General features: G+C 45.7%; 1 protein-coding gene across 1 annotated transcript; it reads left to right on the forward strand.

Annotated features, from left to right (window-relative positions):
- Positions 1-16,976: 16,976 nt before the first annotated feature.
- On the forward strand, positions 16,977-19,552 carry TBCC (tubulin folding cofactor C). Its single transcript, XM_048509258.1, has one exon. It carries the CDS (start codon positions 17,211-17,213, stop codon positions 18,240-18,242), a length of 1,032 nt encoding a protein of 343 aa, XP_048365215.1. The 5' UTR covers positions 16,977-17,210; the 3' UTR covers positions 18,243-19,552.
- Positions 19,553-21,335: the final 1,783 nt, after the last annotated feature.

The following is a 21,335-nucleotide window of genomic DNA, read 5'->3' on the forward strand; positions in this document are numbered from 1 at the left end:
TGCTTGGGTCTGCGCTTTATAAAGCCGGTTCTTTTATCAAGGTTCTCTATAATAGAAATCGTTGTGGCTCAGTTGTGTACTTCAGGCGTGTGAACTAGTGACCCCCCCCCCCCCCCCGCCAGTTTCTTCAACTCTTGACAGTCTTGAAATACCTAGCTGGCCTTTTTCTGACAGACGGTTGTAATTAACCAACAAAATGTGTTTTTTAAACAAAATCGTATAGTTTTAGAAGAATGGGTGAAGCAGTGTTTTTAACTTACTTCTTTCCCTTCACTTGCTCACTCCCACCCCTGCATAGAAGTTGAGAAGTTTAGACCTATAAAAGTACACTTTTTGTTCAATCGGGTCTGCATACTACTCCATTGACTATCTTAGCTACTGACATTATTATTGTTGCCCTACTGCAGCCATTATCATCATGTGGTATAGACAAAATATAACCATAGGCTATAATAACATAAATTAGAAAGTGTTACAGAACTTATATTTTGCCTTTTATGTTTTAAAAATCAATTTATCAAACAATGTAAAATATCTAGAACTAAAAGTATTAACTACCCATCAGTCTTTTTTACATAAAATGGTCCAGTTTAACAAACCATTTTCTTTTTCTCTTCAAAAAGATGTTCTGTTTAATAGTTTTGCAAGTGAATGAAAATATTTTACTTTTTATTGGAAACAATTCAAAATATTTTACCAATTTGATCAGAATCAGGCTTTTTTCTTTAGATTTTTGGTTTTTTTTCTGAAAATAGAATTTGAAGATTTTCTATAATTGGGCAACATTTTTTAAAAAAAGTAGGGCAGTTTAAACCATATATGCTTTATACATGTTTCAGAATTTAATGAAACAATATAGAGTTGTTGAAATGTATTTCATTGGAGCAATTTATGAAGCAAATAGTTCTTAAAAAGTGAGACAGAGTTTACATATGCCACTTAAAATGCTTTTGAGCCTCTCTTCCATTGTTGATATCAAGTACAAAAGGTAGAAGTACAGTTTTAAATGAACTTGTCCCAGGGTTTTAAATCAATTGATGATCATAAGCATTCTGTTTTAGTCCTCCATGCACCATTTTTATACATTCTTACATGTGCATATTTGGGAATTGTCCCCCCCCCCCCCCACACACACACACATTCACACACATTTAGCTTGCCTCTTAGTAGGGAAATGGTGGGGGGTTAACAAATTCATCAGTCCTCATGGCTATTATCAGCCTCTCCATTATCTCATCACTTTGGCAAGATAGAGCAAAGCCTTGTGACTGATGTTTTGTGGGTGTGTGTGAAATGCCATCAAATCACTTCTGACTCATGGCAACCCTACCTATAAATGACCTCCAAAATGTCTTATTGTTAACAGCCTTTCTCAGGTCTTGCAAGCTAAGAGCCATGGCTTCCTTTATAGAGTCAATCCATCTCATATAGTAGGTCTTCCTTTCCTGCTGCTTTTGATTTTTCCTATCATTATTGTCTTTTCCAGTGACTCTTGTCTTCTCATTATGTGACCAAAGTATAATAGTCTCACTGTAGTCATTTTAGCTTCTAGGGACAGTTCAAGCTCAATTTGATTTAGAACACTCTGATTAGTTTTTTTGGCAGTCCATGGTGTCTGTAAAACTCCCCTCCAACATCAACATTGTGTACTGGTTAAGAGTGGTGTGGATTCTAATCCGGAGAATAGGGCTTGATTCCAATTTTCATACCCATACATAGTGATGGGGATGACATGAATTAACTTGATCATTGTTGCCAATGACGCATCCTTACACTTAAGAATCTTTTCTAGCTACATGGCTACCTTTCTCCATCTCAAACTCCTCTTTTCTCAGTTGCAATTTCCTGTTGATGATGAAGCCGAGGAATAGAACTCCTAGAACAATTTTAATTTTCTCATTGTCAGCCTTAAAGTTGAGTAGTTTCCCAGTATACATTGCTTTTGTCTTCTTGATGTTCTGCTGTAGCCCTGCTTTGGCACTTCCAGCTTTAACCTTCATCAGTAGCCATTTCAAGTCGCCACTGTTTCTCCTAGTAATGTAACATTATCTGCATATTTGAAATTGTTAATGTTCTTATCCCAATTTTTACTCCACTTCCATCTCAATCTAATCCACATTTTCTTACGGTACCTTCTGCATACAGATTGAACAGGTAGGGAAGTAAAATACATCCTTGTCTAATACCTTTGCCAATTGGAAACCATTCTATTTCTCCATATTCTGTCCTAATCCTAGCCTCTTGTCCAGAGTACTGGTTGTGCAGACACAAATTTCAAAAATAACATTTCTAACTTAAACATTAGGGAAACCTTAAAGGATAACTCATGTACTTATACTTATATTGAAGAAATAAAAATATATTGAAGAAATAAAAATAAATTATAGGCAAGACTTCACAAATACTTATTGGCATGGCTTTCTTAAATCTAACAATAACAAAACCTTAAGCTAACTGAAGAACCTAACTAAACTAACATCCTAGGCTGCAGGCACATCCTAAATTCAACTTAAAAGGGGCATTTATTACATCCTAAAATGACATAAACACAAGGGAAACCATATAGCATTGGCACAATCATACATATACATTCTTTGTGAGCCTTATGAAGGCTTCTGAACCACACAAGTCTCCGCATCCAGGCATGGAGCCAGTATAGCCAGGCAACCTGTCTTCAAGAAAATATTTCTTTATTTTCTTGTGGCGGTAACAGTCCCCCATCTTCAGTCCACCCTAGAACCAACTTACGTGGGTGTACAAATAAGCAAGCATGGAGTGAACACAGTTTCAAAGGCAGCAAAGAAATTAAATACTGTTGCTAACCAAGGTCAGTGTGGCTTCAGGCAGCCAGGTTTCAGGAGGGAAGGGAGGTAGGCAAGGCGCTTTTATTAGGCTCGACCACTGGGGACCAAGATTGGGGCAATAGGGTGCTCAGAGATGGGGAAAGCTTGCAAAACCCAGAGGATCCAGCAGAACGGGGTGAGGCAAAGTGATTGTAAATCCAACGGGAACTCAGAAGGGAAGCGGCTGCTGCTGGCAAGGTGGGGTGTAGATGCAGTCGTCTGCTGGCGGCATCAGGTCACAGCAGGCGTTCATGCTGGCAAAGTGCAAAAGTTCAGCCAAAGGAATCCAAGCAAGCTGGCGGAGTTGGCGTCCATCGCGCAAGTGCGGAGCTGTCAGCCATCTGTCAGTGGGGTGCTGTCCAAGCGTCCACGGCATCAGTGTCCCCCATCTGATACTTTCTCACCTGGGGCGAGGCGTCGTTCTTCCGCGACTTCACTCACTTCATTGGGTGGAACAAGCAGGGTCCCTTTTCGCGCTGGCTTCTTTTGGTGTTTGCAAAGCTCGTTCGCTGGGGAAACAGGCAGAGCAGCAGCTTCAAAAGGTCTTCCTGGTAACTCTGCAGGGTCTGGCTGTGGACAAGGGCATCAGGGCAGCCATCTTTCCACCAGCTCATGGCCATTTCAAGGGGAGTGTTTCTCTGCAAGGCAGTCAGAGTCTGGTCGCATCAGGTTCTTTCGAGGTGGGATCCGGGCAACAGCAGAGCCTAGAGCACCCTAGACAGCTTATCAGGGCAGAAAGAGGGGGCAGAGCGCCTGGACTACCTTGTGCAGGCCGGGAACTATAGCAATATAAGGCACATATGCACAGTGAGACCTTAAGGCACATACAGTTTTAAAACCAAAGACAAGGGCATAGGGAGGGGGTGTCAAGTAGTTGCCATTAAATCAAGCTGGTGGCAGTAAAGCAAAGAGGAAAAGCGCAGGAGATCGGAGATTCTTCATACCCAGGGAGATTTCCTTATTCAGAGCAAGACCTGAGGTTCTGGGGCCTCTAATCCCAAAGCAGAACCAAACTCGATACAGGCAGAAGTTCCAGGGGACTCTAACCCCAAACAAAACCTGAGTTCAGTACTAAAACCTAAGATATGGGATACCCGGGGGCCTCTAACCCCCACCAGAACCTGAGGTCTCTAACCCCACTTAGAACCAGGGGCCTCTAACCCCTCTTAGAACCAGGGGCCTCTAACCCCTCCAACTAGGACCTGAACCCAGTGCTCAAAGAATCTCGTCTTCTGGTCCTGGACCGTAGCTCCTGTGACATTGCGCTTTAAAAAAAGAACCAGACAGTTAAAGCATTGAGGATGTATGGACATGAAGCGGAGACATGGGCAGAAGAGCAAACAGTAACATATCGATATATCGATCCAAGCCTCCCTGGTGGGTAGGCGGGCTTCCAGGAACTGTGGGTATGCATACCTAATTTTTCCAAAAAATAAATCTCAAAGGGTTATTTACACTGGACACAACACACTTTAAATAAGCGCAGACCTTGCAAACACATGTTAATTTCAAAGCAGAAAACAGGGAGGAGATCTGTGGCGATACAGTGTTGCCCCCACCCTAACCGGGGGAGGCGGATTTAACAGGGCTGCTTGGCTGTTTGAACTGAAGCTGGGCATGCTCAGGATGGTGCAGAGTGAACAACACAAGCCATCTGGAAGCTGGGGAGATGAAAGCTCTGTCCAGCCTGCTGAATACGGGCTGGTGCATGGGGATCAGCCAAGACAACCACCGGAGCTAACGGCCGCGGGACTGCAGGGGCGAAATCCACAGGATCCTGGTGCTGAACCAAACAGACACGGTGCGGGGTACCAGGGGCCACCCCAGAGCTGGCACGCTGCTGAGATGGGCCCTTCCGGGTCTCAGGTGGGGAGCTAGGCGTATGGGCAGATCCAGGAGCCAGCATCGGGCGGCCAGGAGGGGGCGGGGGATCCAACAGCTGCTGAACTCTGGGGGGAGAGTGCGGAGGCGACCCAGCTGATCCAGGCAGACCAGGAGCCGCAGTCCTTCCCTTTCTCGAACGGGTGCTATTGCGCTTGTCTCTAAGGGGAGGTGGGGATGAGGCAGGGCTGGAAGGGGGGTGGGCTGTCGCATCACCTTCCCAGATACGTCTGGTGGCAAGGCGGAAAGCTTCCAAATCCCTTTCAATCCTATGCTGCTCATCTTGAAGCTGCAGGAGCGCTAAGTCCTGACATCTAAGGAGCCCTATCAGCTCATTCACATCCTTCGGCAGCGGATCAGGGAGGCAAAGGTGGGGCGGAAGGGGAAGAGCGGCAGATAACCCAAGCCCAGGGGTTCCGACCTCTGCCTTGCGGTTGGGTCCCCGCCGGTTCCCAGATCCCTTTTGGGGGCTGGTGGCAAGCAGGGGACTCCGGGAACCCGGGCTGCCCTAGCAAGAATAGCCGGGGTTCTGCAGAGGGGGATTGGCAAACTGCTGTTCCATAGACTGGCCTTGGGGAGCGAAACCCAAGCTTTTAGCAAATGCGGAGTTGGGAGCAGCCACCCCGGTGGGGGCATATTCCTGCCATGGGGCATTAGCTGGGGCCAAAGGCGGGGCGGTAACCTGAAGGGCGGGGCAGGAGCACCTCCAGTGGCCTCTTTCGTGGCAATAGGAACACTGATCAGGGTCAATGGGACTTCGGCGAGGTGCTGGAGGGGGACCACATGGCATCCCGCCTCCATACCGTCCTGCTGGGGGATTTCCATTCCCACCCATGGGTCCCTTAAGAATCCCTTCCAGAGCCCCCTGTAGGGCGCCTATTACAGCTTCAGGCCTTTCATAGAAGACGGTGGTAGCTACCTCAAGCAGCTTTCCAGGGTCTGCAGTCACGTTACTGTCTACCTTATTCAGTTTCTTTCTAATGTTGGGTGCACTTCCTCCAATAAATACACCATTAAGGAGTGCCCAATTTTTAACCTCATCAGGATCCATATCCGTACTTTGCCTGCACTCAGTGCAGATACGTTCCATAAAAGCAGCAGGAGATTCATCCTTCTCCTGCCTCAGGCTATGCAATTTGGACAGATCATTCCTGTGGGGAGCTCCCTTCCTGAAACCAACCAACACGATCTGCCTATAGAGAACTAACCGTTCCTTTCCCATGTCTGTATTGGAGTCCCAGCTAGGGTCTTGGGATGAAAAAATCTGCTCTTTAGTGGGCGGGTTTGTCCCTTGCTTTCTGAGTTCTACCTGCTTCTTCGCTTCTCCTCTAGCAGCCCTCATGACTAGGGACCTTTCTTCCACTGTTAAAAACGTCCTTATCACTTGCTCTATGTCTGCATAAGAGGGCAGGTGGGTCTGGAAGATTGACTCTACCAGCTGGCTTACTGCATGGGGGTTGGCAGAATACGGGCCAACTTCCCGCTTCCAATTGTACAAGTTAGAGGCCGTAAAGGGAACATGCACATAAACTGATTGGAGCCCGTTCGCACCCATCACCAGCTGTGAACGGAGTGGAAACAAGCCGTCTCCTTTTATGGGGGTGTCTATGCCTACTTGGAGTCTATCTGGGGGGTTGTGGACCCTAGAAGGGTACACATGCCTTTCTTCTGGCTGGGGGGTCGAGGTAGGTGTGGGGGCTTGTGAGCTAGAGGGGCCTGCGGGGGAATCCGTTGCTGCAACTCTGGGAGATCCCTGAGACAGCAAGGGGGAGCCTAGAAGGGAAGAACTCATCCGCTGTACTGTCTGAGTTACAAACTGCTGGATAGATTGTGCTAAGTCTCTACTCACTGGCGTGGAAGTTCCAGGGGTACTAGAGGCTGGTGAGAGCGTGGGAGAGGGGGTGAGCCCTGTCCCCACACTGGCAGTTTGAACGGCGGCCGGCTGGGCAGTCACCAATTGGGTAGGGGCAGTTGTCGGGGTAGCAGCTAGCACAGGAGGGGAATCTAAGATGTCTTCAGGGGCCGAAGGAATTATTTCTGGCACCCTTGCAAGGGGATTCTCTCTGCTGGCTTTCTCACTGTCTATCTTAGGCGGCTTTTAAAGAATCATAATACCGGAGCCTGGAGAGCATTTATACTGGTCCGGGTTCTTCTAAATTTCCATGAAGGTTCGTTTAAGGCTTTTTGCCTCACGCTTCTTCCCTACATTAATCAGGGTCTGATACAGATCTCGGAGGAGGGCCCATTTAAAGGATCCATCCTTTGGCCACTCTCCAGCAGCCAACTTGTAGTTTACCCATTCATCCTTACACCAGGCACAGAATTGCTTCTTGCTGGCTTTGGGCTTTTTCCCAAATTTCCTCCAGTTAAATAGGACACATGCTAGAGGATCGTCCTCAGTCAAAGATTTGGATTTCAGAAACTTAGCTTCAGAAGCACCCATATTGTTCCCTGAACCCTAATAACCTGGCTTCCCTAGACCTGACTTTCCCTTTTCCTAAAGGGGGGATCTCACCCGTCTTCAAGGTTCAAGCATCGTTCCTGGGCGGTCCTGTGTTCCAAGGTTCCTTGCTTCCAGATTCAGGCAATGGCTCGTTTCTTCCTTACTCCTTGCTTCTGCGCCTCGTTGCACCTCAAGTAGGTTTTGAGGATCCTGGACAAGCCCCCAATTTGTTACCGCGATTTGCCAGGTAACAATAAGTGATTTCAGCTCAGCAACTTAATGAGGCGCAGGGAGCAGGCGTTCTTCAAAGCAAAAGGATTTTATTGCAGATGGTGGTCACAGCTTGGTCAGGAGAGAATCACCCTCTTGCAATGCAGTGCAAGAACTTTTATTACCAAACTTCAAAGGGGGCAAAGGGGAGGTGAGGGGGCAAGTCCCTCACCCAAAACACCAATCATGAAACAAAACAGTTTACAAACAAGATACAATTACACTTTTCTGAATGGGAAACCCAAATCTCGCTGTCAGGCATCTCCCTGCGGGATTTCGCAATGGTCCTGAATGGAAAGCAGATAACGTCTATTGTAAATCCAGGTGGCTTGCTATCGCACTCAGCTGATCTTATTATCAGCTGGCTGTTTCCTTCAGTGATGCCCTCAGGTTCCCGCCTCTCTATGCTGTAACAACGAAAAGTTCAAACTGTCCAATGGTGGTTCCTGCACGTCTTCCAGCGGCTGGGAGACCTTTGGGTGCTGGCCGCAGATTTGATTTGTAAATCCAAAGAGGGTCGTTGTCCTTATCAAAGAGTCGGCTGGGCGTTGGTCTAAGCTGCATCCCAGAGCCAACTTCCTTGTCCCTTAATATCAGACCTTAACTGGCTATTGCTTTTACTAACAGACACAAATTTCAAAAATAACATTTCTAACTTAAACATTATGGAAACCTTAAAGGATAACTCATGTACTTATACTTATAGGCAAGACTTCACAAATACTTATTGGCATGGCTTTCTTAAATCTAACAATAACAAAACCTTAAGTTAACTGAAGAACCTAACTAAACTAACATCCTAGGCTGCATCCTAAATTCAACTTAAAAGAGGCATTTATTACATCCTAAAATGACATAAACACAAGGGAAACCATATAGCATTGGCACAATCATACATATACATTCTTTGTGAAGCTTATGAAGGCTTCTGAACCACATAAGTCTCCGCATCCGGGCATGGAGCCAGTGTAGCCAGGCAACCTGTCTTCAAGAAAATATTTATTTATTTTCTTGTGGCGGTAACACTATCACATGTATCAGGGAAAGCAATGGCAACTACAGCTTGCCTATAAATTCACTGCTTGCAGTGGTACCCCAGGGTCAGATATGACTGAAGGGGAAACTTTACCTTTATCACATGTCTAAAAAAATACATTTAACTGATCACAAAATCAACATTAACTGGAGCATTTTTGTAAATCCAGGTGAAGGCAACCTTCTTGAAAGGCAATCTTCTCAGTTGAAAATATAGCTTCTGTTACCAATCACAGACTTCTTTATATTTCTTGTCATACTATAAACGGTCAATAGGAAAGTGCTTAGGAAGCTGACACATACAGCTTGAACTTCTGAGAAAATCTTTCAATTGATTATGTTTTTAGCCAATGACACTGTTACAAAATGGCACCGTTACAAAATGGCAAACTCCAGGGCGACTATGCCCAGCCCCCATACAAACTCACCACCACCACCACACACCGCATTAAGTCCCCCCACCATGCCCCCTGCAAAACAAAAACAACAAACCTTTCCTCCATCCAAGTGGCGCTAAGGCTGGCACACTCCTTCCCTGGTCTTGTCCCCACCCCCAGTGTGTTGCTGGCCTCGGCGTCACTCAGACAGAGGAAAGTAAAATGAATTTTAAAGGCACCGTTCCTTTAAAATTCACTTTACTTTTCTCCGTGTGAGCGATGCTGTTCTGAAGCCAGCAAGACACTGGGGACACAGACAAGGCCAGGGAAGGAGTGTGTGGCCCAGGGCCCAGCGCAGGGAAGAGAAATGGATGGAGAGGATAGTCAAAAGGCACCCTTCACATGACCCAGATGAATGGTGCCTGGGTGGTCTGCCCCCTCTGGCCCCCCTAGATGCACCATTGCTTCCATCTGATCTCCAAACAGAAATCAGTTCCCTTGGAGAAAATGGCTGCTGCGGGGAGATACTGTATGGCATTATACTTTGCCTCCTCCCTATCCCAAGCCCCACCCTTCACAAGCTCCACTTCCAGACCTCCAGCAATTTCCCAACTCACAAATGGCAACCCTACATTTGATCCAGTTGGAATAATTTCGAACAGCACGTGCACTGAGGAGCTTGAAACAGTACATGCCGCAACTGCCCTTAGTCCCAAGGATAGTGCTTGTTTTCTGATATATGAAAAATATAGTCCTTGTTTTGTGTTTTGGCAGAGGTTTCAAAAATGGTTTTTGAAACATGTTAACATACACATTAATGTAAAGCTCAAAGTTTTGCCTTCCATTTCTCTCATCAACTCTCAACAACCTATTGAGATAAAAACACATTTGCTGAATGTGTTTGAGCTGCAGATATTTCCCAATAAGTACACCTACCATAAGTTTAAGTACACCCAATAAGTATACCTATTGTAAGTTCAAGCATTCTTAAGACTTAAAGCCCAAAAAGAAAGAACAAAACTAATGAATGGGAAAAAAACTCTCATTTTCAACTGACGAACATGCCCTGCTTGCGAAGGCAGAGCAAGACTAGATTGGCAAAGACAGTGTACAGCCCGCAGAGAAGAGCCTTCAGCAACATGTACTATCACTCAGGCAATGTCTCTTGATGTAAAAATAGAGATAGCTAAGTATACTATTGTTGTCTGTTAAATGTTTAATGGCTTGAAGAAGCTATAAAGCATAGGAGGCTTCAAGTCATTGCCACAGCTGCAACAGCCAATGATGCTGGAAATGTAGCGGGGCAGGCGGGCCATTAAAAATGGAGGATTTGCCATGCCAGACTTGGCAGCCTCTTATGGAAAGCTGCTCTGTCTTGGATAGGCCAGGCTAGCCTGATCTTGCCAAATCTTAGAAGCTAAGCAGGGTCGGTCCAGGTTAATAATTGAATGGGAGAACACCAAGGAATATCAACATTACCATGCAGAGGCAGGCAATGACAAATCACTTCTGATGGACTTTTGCCTTGAAAATCCTATGGGGGTTGCCCTAAGTCGGCTGCCACTTGACTGCAAAAACAACAACAAATAATACAGTGAGAAGTTGGGGAGGGGGCAAGAATCAGGCACTGTACAGTACAACTTGGCAAATAGTTGTTGTTTTTCCTAAATTATTATGAAGTGCTGAATTAATTCATGGCATAGGACAAGTTATAAAATGTTAAAAACTTAATAATATGAAAAACAAGATAAGCCTCATTTGAATAATGTTTCTATAGTAAACGAATCAGACTTCTTTCTAAATACTTCGGAGGTGCTAGATCCATTTCTAATATATGTTTGGCAATCTTTATCTAAAATATCTTTAAACTGTTAAGCTGGATTGTAAGTACTTATTTGTACTGAAACTCCTAAATATAGGGAGCATATTTCCTGACAGTCTGTCTCTTCATTTTGAAATGATATATGACACACTTCCGTTTGGAGAGAAGTTGGGGAAAGCTGGAGGAAGCCATGAAAGCAAGAAGACACAATGCAGCCGGAACTAGATGTGTGGTGCTGTAGGTCCAGGGTTATTGTCATTCAGCTTCATAGTACTAGTGAAGCACCGATGGGAATGCAGATAGAAGAGAGAAACCCATTATTAATGGATTATAGCAAAACAGCATTTATTTCCAGTGGCTGATAAGAAAGGCCTAGAACATGTTAGTGCATATTTGGAGAGAGAACGCTCTATAAGCAATGGCTCCTGTAAGAGGAATTGAAATGCCTTTAAATGCATTCATGTAGCCAGAGGGATGAATAAAAATAATTTTGTTTAAATATGATTTTAGGTAGACATATAATGTTAGTAGAATTTAGGTTTTATTTGTAAAGGTGCTGTTGGTTTTCTGTAAAAGGTTTACTTCCTTCTATCAAATGTGTTGTTCTTTGAATGTACTGTCTGAGTTGCAAGCTGGCTGGAACATAAGATAAGATTGTATCAAGGGGCGGGGGGATACAGAGAAACAGAATGCAGATACTGGTTGTGGAGGTTTTCCAGGCTGTGTGACTGTGGTCTGGTAGATCTTGTTCCTAACGTTTCGCCTGCATCTGTGGCTGGCATCTTCAGAGTTGTATCACAGAGAAAAGTCTGTTTCACACTGTGTCTAGTGAAAGTTTAGTGGGGTATATTTTCCTTGTCCCGGGGTGGTGAACCAATCAATAAGTTGGTTCTGGTGGGTTTTCCAGGCTGTGTGGCCATGGTCTGGTGGATCTTGTTCCTAACGTTTTGCCTGCATCTGTAGCTGGCATCTTCAGAGGTGTATCACAGAGGGAAGTCTGTTACACATTGTGATACACTTCTGAAGACACCAGCCACAGATGAAGGGTGAAACATTCGGGACAAGATCTACCAGACCACGGTCATGCAACCCGGAAAACTCACAACAGCCAGTTGAATCCATCTGTGAAAGCCTTCGACAATACTTTCAATGTTTTTTTAATCTAGGGAGCCCAGATTCTCCCTTTAAATCCATGCAGAAGGGGGGTATTTAAAGGGAGAATCTGGGGAAAATTGGAGGGTGCCTGTCAGGGGAGCAATGGTTAAGTTAGCAGTACCAAAATTTCAGGCTACTTTCAGGAGACACTCTTGATGATACCACCCAGATTTGGTGAAGTTTGGTTCAGAAGGGTCCAAAGTTATGGACCTTCAAAAGGGTACTATTAGCTCCCATTGTAAACAATGGGGGATGGGGCACCCCCTTTGGGGGTCCATAACTTTGGATGCCCTCAACCAAACTTCACCAAACCTGGCTGGTATCAGCAAGAGACTCTCCTGATGATACCAGCCAGGTTTGGTGATGTTTGGTTCAGGGGGTTCAAAGGTATGGACCCTCAAAAGGGTAGCACCATCTACTATTAGCTCCCATTGAAAACAATTGGGAATGGGGCACCCCCTTTGTGGGTCCATAACTTTGGAACCCCTGAACCAAACTTCACCAAACCTTGATGGTATCACCAGGAGTGTCGTCTGAGGGCAGCCTGAAATTTTGGTGCCACTAGTCTAAAAACTGCTCCACCTGCTGGCCGACAAAGTAAAAACCCACCAAAAAGTTTTTAAAAATATTTTCGATTTTGGTACCATCTGCAGGGGTACGCCCAGTGCATCGCACACACTCCTCCCCCTGGTAGCTCCGCCTCTGGTCCAGAGTCTTTCCTATGGTCATGGACAAAAACATATTTACTGGCCTATGCAAAGACAGGCTGAAGAGAAGCTGATAGAAGTCTCCCAATGGCAGAGGAGAGAAAGACAAACTAAGGATTATTGGTAACATTTACCCTACACCTCTCAAGTCATACATACAGTGTAATCGTCTGAAAAATAGTGTTCAGGTCCCAGACACATAGCTATAAGGGGGAAGGTGGGGACCGTTGCACCGGGCGGGCGCCAGTGGTAGGCAGAAAATAGCCCCCAGGACACCCCCCCCGGCCCCCTCCTTCTGCCCTGCCAGACCCGGCAGAGGCCACTGCTGGGTACCCCTGCCCAGCCCTGCCAGGTAAGTGCGGCAAAAGGGGAAAAGGCCTTTCTGCGCCCCCCACCACTCAAACAGGCCAGTCAGGCACACAGGGGACCCGGCAGAGGCCTTCCCACTCCCACCCCCCAAAAAGGCAAGCTGGGTCCGCAGGGGGGCCCAGCAGAGACCTTCCCTCCCCCACACTCCATTTCCCCTATCCCTAGCCATCCCTTGCCACCTTCCCTCACCCCTAGCCACCTCTTGTCACCCTTCTCCACCCCTAACCACCCCTTGCCACCCTCTTTCCACCCCTTGCCACCCTCCCCAGCCCCTAGCCATCCCTTGCCAGCCTCCTCAACCCTTTCCCACCCCCTTACTACCCTTCCCCCACCCTTAGCCACCCCCTTCCCATCTCCCCCACCTCTAGCTATCCCTTACCACCCAACCCTTTCCTTCCCCCACCACCCCTAGCTCAGCTGGCATTGTTCTGAGAGGTGGTGATTTTGGGGTGACAGTGCAAAAATCACAAGGATCCACATTTTCCAAGCAGGTTTTTGCACCACTGCTGCGCCACGGAGTGTGGCAAGCGTGAGTGTTGTGTTTAGACATTTGGCCAGGGGCTTGGGTTATGATTTGATTCTGATTTGGGGGTTGACAGTGCAAAAATCATTCCAAGCAGGTTTTTGAGACACTGCGGCACCACGGAGCATGGGATATGTGATCGTTGTGTTCAGACATGTTGCCAGGGGCATGAGCTGTGATGTGCTGGTGATTTGGGGGTGACCAAGTGCAAAAATCATAAGGATCCATGAGGATCCATGTGTTTTAACCACATTTTTGTGCCACTGTGATGCCACGGAGCACCGGATGCAGGATGATTGTGTTCAGACATGTGTCTAGGGGTATGAGCTATGATGTGCAGGTGATTTTTGGGTGACCAAGTGAAAAAATCATAAGGATCCATGTTTTTCAAGGAGGTTTTTGCACCACTATGGCACAACGAAGCATGGGATGTGTGATTGTTGTGTTCAGACATGTGACTAACGGCTTGAGTTGTGATGTGCTGGTGATTTTGGGATGACAGTGCAAAAATCATGAGGATCTGTGTTTTTCAAGCAGGTTTTTGCACCACTGTGGCACCCAGAGTGTGGGATGCGTGATTGTTTTGGTACTGCCTGTAGACTAAGACATGCTCTATAGTTTTGTTTCATTTCCATGCAAAAATCATATGAATCATAAGGATCTGTTTAAAATCACTCCAGGTGGGCTCCTCAAAAGAAACACATTAGGCAGAAGGAGGCACTCTTGAACTCTGTCCTGTTTTAAGGTGGGATGGGTGGGTGCAGCAAACAGTCTGGCTTGCTATGGTGCTCAGTTCACACCCCCTTTCCATGTGCTTGCAATTTGGTGTCGCTCCTTGGACATAAAGCCAGTGGCGTAACTAGGCAAACTGGAGCCCTGGGCAAAACCTGAGTTTGATGCCCGCCAGGTGCGTGCCCAATGCAACACGCACCCCCCCCTTGTAGCTACGCCCAGTGGCGTATCTAGGCAAACTGGAGTTTGGCGCCCCCCATGGGCAGCCACCCTCCCCCACTGTGACCAAGCAATGATTTTTTACACCAGGTTGTTTCAAAGTCACCATCACATTATAGAACATGCCCCAACTCACAAATCTGAGCACCGCAATAAGCCATGCCACACAGCAGAAATAATTTTTTGAAAACATTTTCAAAATGCTTTCAAAATGTTTTATTACTGCTATGAAAACATTTTATGGTGTTGTATCCAGTACCCCCAATTGGGGAAAACAGCATCACTTTCAATGTTTCAAAGGAGAATCTGGGCTCCCTAGTTTAAACAAGTGATGCTGGAATCCACCCCCAAACAGCATCATTTTCAATGGTTTTTAAACTAGGGAGCCCAGATTCTTCTTTTAAATCTACCTTAAAGGGAGAATCTGGGGTTCCCCGCTTAAACAACATTGGAAGTGATGCTATTTTGGGGTTCATTCTCCCCCACCCTGAAACAGCATCACTTGCAATGTTTAAACTGGGGACCTCAGATTCTCCCTTTAAATCCATGTCAAAGGCGGGGGGATTTAAAAGGAAAATCTGGGAAAATTTGGGAGGTGCCTGCTGGCAGGGGTGCAATTGTTAAGATAGCAGCACCAAACTTTCAGGGTATCTTTAGGAGACTCCCCTAATGATACCACCCAGGTTTGGTGAAGTTTGGTTCAGGGGGTCCAAAGTTATGGACCCTCAAAGGTGTAGCCCCCATCTTCTGTTAGCTCCCATTGGAAACAATGGATGATGGGGCACCCCCTTTGGGAGTCCATAGCTTTGGACCTCCTGGATCAAACTTTACAAAACCTGGGTGGTATCAGTAAAAGATTCTCCTGATGAGACCTCCCAAGTTTGGTGAAGTTTGGTTCAGGGGGTCCAAAGTTATGGACCCTCAAAGGTGTAGCCTCATCTCCTATTAACTCCCATTGGAAACAATGGGGGATGGGGCATCCCCTTTGGGAGTCCATAACTTTGGACTCCCTGAACCAAACCTCACCAAACCTGGGTGATAGCATCAGGAGAGTCTCCCAAAACATCCCTGAATCTTTGGTGCTGCTAGCCTAAAAACTGCACCCTCTGCAGGCCAAAAATGGAAAAACACTGAAAATACAAAAAATCCCACAAACAAACCTGCGCCCCCCACAGGGCTGCGCCCAGGGCAACTGCCCACTTTGCCCAATGGGAGGAACGCCTCTGCATAAAGCAGAGCTGTTCTCTGCCTGCCTGGCAAAGAGCACCCTTCTCTCTGTGTGTCTGTATTCCTTGGGGAAGGGATGGTTGGCCAGTGTTCCACAGGTTGAACAGGGGCTTATAGGGGCTGCTTTTTTTCTCCCCACCCTCCACAGGCACCCTCCACAGGCACAGAAATATGGGGCTGCCCCCCTCTGCCCAGCTTCAAGTTTACCATGCCCAAATCCTGCAATCCAATTAAATATGGTAAAAACTTTTGCATCCTCTCCCTCTGCAACATAATTGCATCCTCTCCCTTGCATCCCTTGCATCCTCTCCCTCTGCCTTTGGAGGAAACATTTTAAAGCTAGACCCCTCCCTGACTGTTGCCCACTTAATCTGCCAACAGAGACTGACATAATGGCAGAGTTCATAGGACAAAGCACATGTGTATTCTGTTACTTTAGCAGAGACATTCAGCTGGGCAGAAAGAATGACTTGGCACTCCATTTGTTTGCATTGTGCTTTTGAATTCACCAAAAAAAAAAAATTCAAACTACCATAGGTCAGAAATAAGTGCTGCAGGGACAAGATCAGCAAGCCATTTGTCAGTATTGTTTTCATAGCTCTTGAAATTGTATCTGAAAATACTTCCTGTTGTCCACGTTGTATTAAGCATGTTTTTTAAACATTTCCTCCCCCTTCCGCCCCAGTATTTGTCCTTACTTCAGTTCTATGTTCAGTTGTGTTATGTCCACAGCAAAATATCCACAGCACAGGTTTCTATGAAGTCTGCAAACCAGCGCTCTCTCAATAGGAAGTCAAAAAGTGGTCTTCAGTTATAGGAGCCAGTGAATTTATGACTTGTCTAATTTCTTTTTATTTTTGTAGCAGGGTGGAGGAGGGGGTTTGGAGACAGTGCTTCGATTGCTAGTGTTTGGGTCAAATGGAGATAATCTCTGGTGCATCCAGTGAGAGGGTAGAATTTTAAAGGGACAAACTCTTAACCACAAGAGAAGAGGGAGATCCAATTTGTTAAATCCTTATTGTTGTATTTGGAGATGTATACTTTTGTAGTTGTGTTGAGCATTTAGTTATAATAAGTCTTGCTGCTGAAAATACTGATTTACTACATTGATACATGGAGTATTTACTCCACTGGTACATTGGAGGGGGGCACACTTTCAGTGCTTGCTCAGGCACCGTTTTCTGTAGATATTCCTTGGTGATACATGTATGAAGAAATCCTTGTTGTGAGATACCTCTAGTACTAAACTGCTGCCAGTATTTAACAGCCAAAATAATTATTTGGGGTGATGCGGTCAAAACAAGATATTTTGCTGGTTTACATTACTTATATTATAGCTACCTCCTCTTCCTGTTTCAGGACACCATGGGGGTCAGTAGCCAGTGTGGTGGTGATGGCACCCTACAGCAACAGAGGCGGAAGCCAGATACCAGCACCCCGTATATAAAACCTCAATTCAGCACCCCCTGACTGCGGGAAAAAACGCTGCGTCTTTAAGAGCAGGAAAGACCCCGCCCGCGTACGGCAGGAGTGACCTAAAGGGCCAATGGGCGTTCTTCTTAGTGCGAGGTGCGTGAAGCCGCTTTTGGGAACGAAGCGGGAGGAAGATGGAGGCCGTTTCTGAGACCGTGGCTGAGGGTGAGGCTCTCTCGCTTGCCGCCCCTTCTGTTCCGGAGCGGCTCCACCAGCGAGACGCAGAACGGCGCGAGGAGGCTGAGCGGAGGCGGCGGGCGCGCGACGCACAAGCCGTGCAAGAGGAGCAGAGCGACTTCTTCTCCGCAGCCTTCGTCCGAGAGCGGGAAGCCATCGAGGCGTTGTTGGGGCCGGAATCGGACGAAGCTGCCGAAGCCGCCGCCGCCATGAGGTTGGAGGAGGCGGCTGGGCGGCTGCAGAGCCTGCAGCGGCTGCTGACGGACTCGGTGCGCTTCTTGGCCCCCTACGAGGTGCGGCAGGCGCAGGCGACGTTGGCCAGGCTGCAGAGTGCCTTGTCCGAGCGGCGCCTGCAAGTGCAGCCCAAGAAACGCTTTGCTTTCCGGGCTCGCAAGAAGGAGTCCACCGCGGCTCAACAGCCTCCGAAGGTTTCCGCGTGGCCGCAGGCGTCGAGCGAGGCGGTCCTTGCTCCTTCTGACGGCTCGGCGGGTCCCGAGTGCGGGTTTAGCCGGGTCGAAGGACAGGAGCTACGGCTGGGCTCGGCTGAGCTGCTGCAGCGGGACGTGGTGCTGTCGCAGCTGAGCCGTTGCCGAGTGCGGCTTTGCGGCAACCCCAACACGCTGCTGATGCGCGGCTGCCAGGACTGCACGGTGCTCTGCGGGCCCGTGTCCACCTCGGCGCTGGTGGAGGACTGCAGCGGCTGCCTCCTGGCCCTCGCCTGCCAGCAGCTGCGCACACACCAGACCACTCAGACCAGCTTCTACGTTCAAGTGACGAGTCGCGCCATACTGGAAAATTGCAGCGGCGTCCGCTTCGCCCCATACACGTGGAGTTACGCGGGCATCGAAGCCGACTTCGAGACATCCGGACTCGATAGAAGCAGGAACAACTGGACCCAAGTGGATGATTTCAACTGGCTAGCCCGGGATCAGCCATCTCCGAACTGGACTGTGATGCCGGAAGAGGAGAGAGTTTCTGATTTGAACTGAACTGGCAGCTCTTCATCTGCGGCGGTTTCTGCAACTGCGTTGCCGAGGGTGTTGTTGCTACTTACTTGTGGTTGGGTTTAAGCAAAATGTTGTAATGAAGGTGCCAGAATGTTTACTCCTGGTGGTGACACTTGATTTTGTGTGACCAATGGTGTCTGCTGATGCTAACTTTCTCTGTGCTGTTCACTCTGAGGATTCTGATGTTCATGCAGTGCCTGTCCTAACAGAGATGCTGCTGGTTTTTGTTCTATTTGAACAGGGCTTAACATTTGGGTGAGATACTTAATGGCTGTGTGACTGCAGCATACATTTTAAAATTGGTGGAATGCTTCATCTCTGCATCATCCTCTAGCAAGCAAAGTAAAAGCCTCCTTTATCTTGCTTCTGGCTCACACAGATTCCCTAGGGGCTGCAGTAGCATGAAGTATGGAGTACTGAGAAATGTTGATTCATATTATACTTTAGTTCGTTTATCTTAATTATGAGTAATTTTCATCTATACTCTTTATGGATTAACACTTGAAATGTATACTGTGGATAGCATTCATGTATAATGGGGTAATAACTTAAAAATACAGGTTATTTGAAAATGGCAGCAATGTTAGAATGTTGTTGGCTGCCCAGTCTTTCAAGTCATTCAAATTATGATTTGCTTTCTGGATCAAACTTTATAAGGACTTCAGTTTCAGATATTCTTAATTCAGAGTACCTCTTTCAGATTCTTTCCTTGATTCCTACCAATACAATGAATTCTACAAAACTCCACTGGTAAAGTATTATCTGATGATCAATTCAAACTCAAGAAACACATTCTGATGTTGAACTTATTTCAGTGCTGCTAATACTTGCAAGGGGAAGCCAAAAACATGCATTGGGCACAACCCAATCAAAGTTAGACAAAAGTCACTGGAAAAAAAGTTAAGCACATGCTTATTTTCCAAAAACTGCTTATAGAACTGCATAATAATTGGTTGTATCCTTGAGGGTTCTATAGCTGTCAAATTATTTTAACATTTAGTGTGCTATTTAAAACAATACTTGCATGTTTTATACAAATATATACTGTGTCTAGGCATTTCACATTTCTGTGTACTATTCATTCTGTGTTTGGTTAACAAGCATTAAACTGGTTACCAAATTTGTACCTCATACCGTTAAGCAGAATTGATATTGTCACTATTGTCTGGATTTTATCCTAATTTAACTTTAAAAAACACATGGAAGGTACCTCAGTTGTCTTGTTCAAATGTTGTTTTTACTCTTAAATACCTCTCACGGTCTGTTGGATTAAAATAAACATTTTCCTGTTATTTTTCTTTTCAGTGTGTTTGTCAGTTACTGTATGCATCTTTCTTTTCATGTAACAGATGGAGAGGTCAGGTGGTTTCTAGCCCTTCCTTCAGAGAGATTGGAGATACTGCTTGTCTTTTGTGTGCTGCTCCTGACAGTGTATATCCTGCTACATTGAAAAGGGATTGTCTCTGTATTTGCCACATGACTGTTGAGGTGGATGCCACATCTTTTGGGCCATGCAGTTCTTTGAACAATTTGTGTGGGAAACTGGCACTGCTTACACACAGTTCTGCCAGCACTACTTCGAGATGGAAAGGGAAAGCATTCATTCATTAATGCATGCAGCTGTCTTTCTGTCATGTTGCTGGTGATCCATTAGCATTTTTCCCCAACAAATTTTCTACCTTGGCCAATTGTGGTTTCTAATCATATTTACAAACCACTTCTCAGGCAAAAATCAATATAGTAGAAAGTGCTTCTGAACCACATTTCTAGGAACAAAATAAAAGATTTCTGGATGGTTCTATTTTCAGTAGCTTGTGTCTTCCAGGAGGGTACTGTTGAAACAAGAAAACCCCACATTTATGGAAGCTTAAGAAGTGAGGAGGAAACTAATGAGGTACCAGTCTCTGAAAGAAGGTACAGTTTCATTTCCCAGATTTATTTGACATAACCATTGTCCTGCCCCTCCCAAATCTTTGGATATAATTGGTCTCTACAGACCTTTTGTGTGGAACACTAGAACTTGTAACAGTGAACAATAACAGCAGGATTTATTTTTGTGAGACTGACAGCTTTGCCACTATAGTTCCCAGAAAACATAGTCTCCAAGGTGCTAGTCCAAGAAAACATCAGCCTAGTCCTCCCTGCTTCAGAGCAGTTGGCAACATCTGACTTTCAGTTGCATAAAAGCTGTTCTATGCGGGTTGTAGTTTTAAAACTATTTTTAAAAATAAACTGGTTTGTGGGATTGTGTATTAAATAAAGATGGCCAGTTGCTAAATGAGACAAAATATTTTTATTTGGTTCCCGCCATCATATTAAAGTAGTCATCTCACCAGTGAGATGAGTTTGCCATTATATTGCTTCTGCTTGGTAACTTTAGCAGGGTACTTCCAAGTTTTTGTTTAGCTTTTCTTTTCCAACATAAGTAAACTAATAGCATTTAAAATATAAGCAATGGAAAAAATTCCTGTGAACTGTTTTGTAGTCTGAAAAATTGCAGATGTGAGAACCGCTTTAAAAAAAGCTGTCAAAAGGAAATTTTAATCTTTAATATCTAAGTTGTGTAATTTACAAACACTTTTAACATCAGTTGGTCCAAACAGAAGTTAATGTTTGAATGGTTTCATATTTCTTTGTCATTTTACATAGACTGTCACAAGATGGTGCATAGACTCTACAGCTTTGCCCCTGCCCCCCAATAGTTCTGTGAAGAGATCAGGTAATTGAGGAGGATTGTTCCTCTGAAATTTATTGCCTAAAGACTAGAGCTTCCTTAATTTTTCTCAGTTGATTTTCATTCCTTTATTGCAGAATTTTGAAAGTTGAGCTAGGGTGGTTCACAGAGGTCCTAGAGTCAGTGAAGGATTTTCAGTTGCTAGAATGAATGCAAAGAGGATAGATACAAGCAAGGCACATATGACTGGGGAGGAAACTGAAAACACACTTATCAAGAAAGAAATGCCACAGCAAAGTGCTTGCTTTCCTGTAATTCATATTTATATGCAAATGTGAACATTTTCGGACCACTGCCTTACTGATGCTGGGTACTGTATCCAACAGTAGAACATTTGTTAA

The sequence above is a fragment of the Sphaerodactylus townsendi genome, linkage group LG01 (genome assembly GCF_021028975.2).
Source record: "Sphaerodactylus townsendi isolate TG3544 linkage group LG01, MPM_Stown_v2.3, whole genome shotgun sequence".
Lineage (NCBI taxonomy): Eukaryota > Metazoa > Chordata > Lepidosauria > Squamata > Sphaerodactylidae > Sphaerodactylus > Sphaerodactylus townsendi.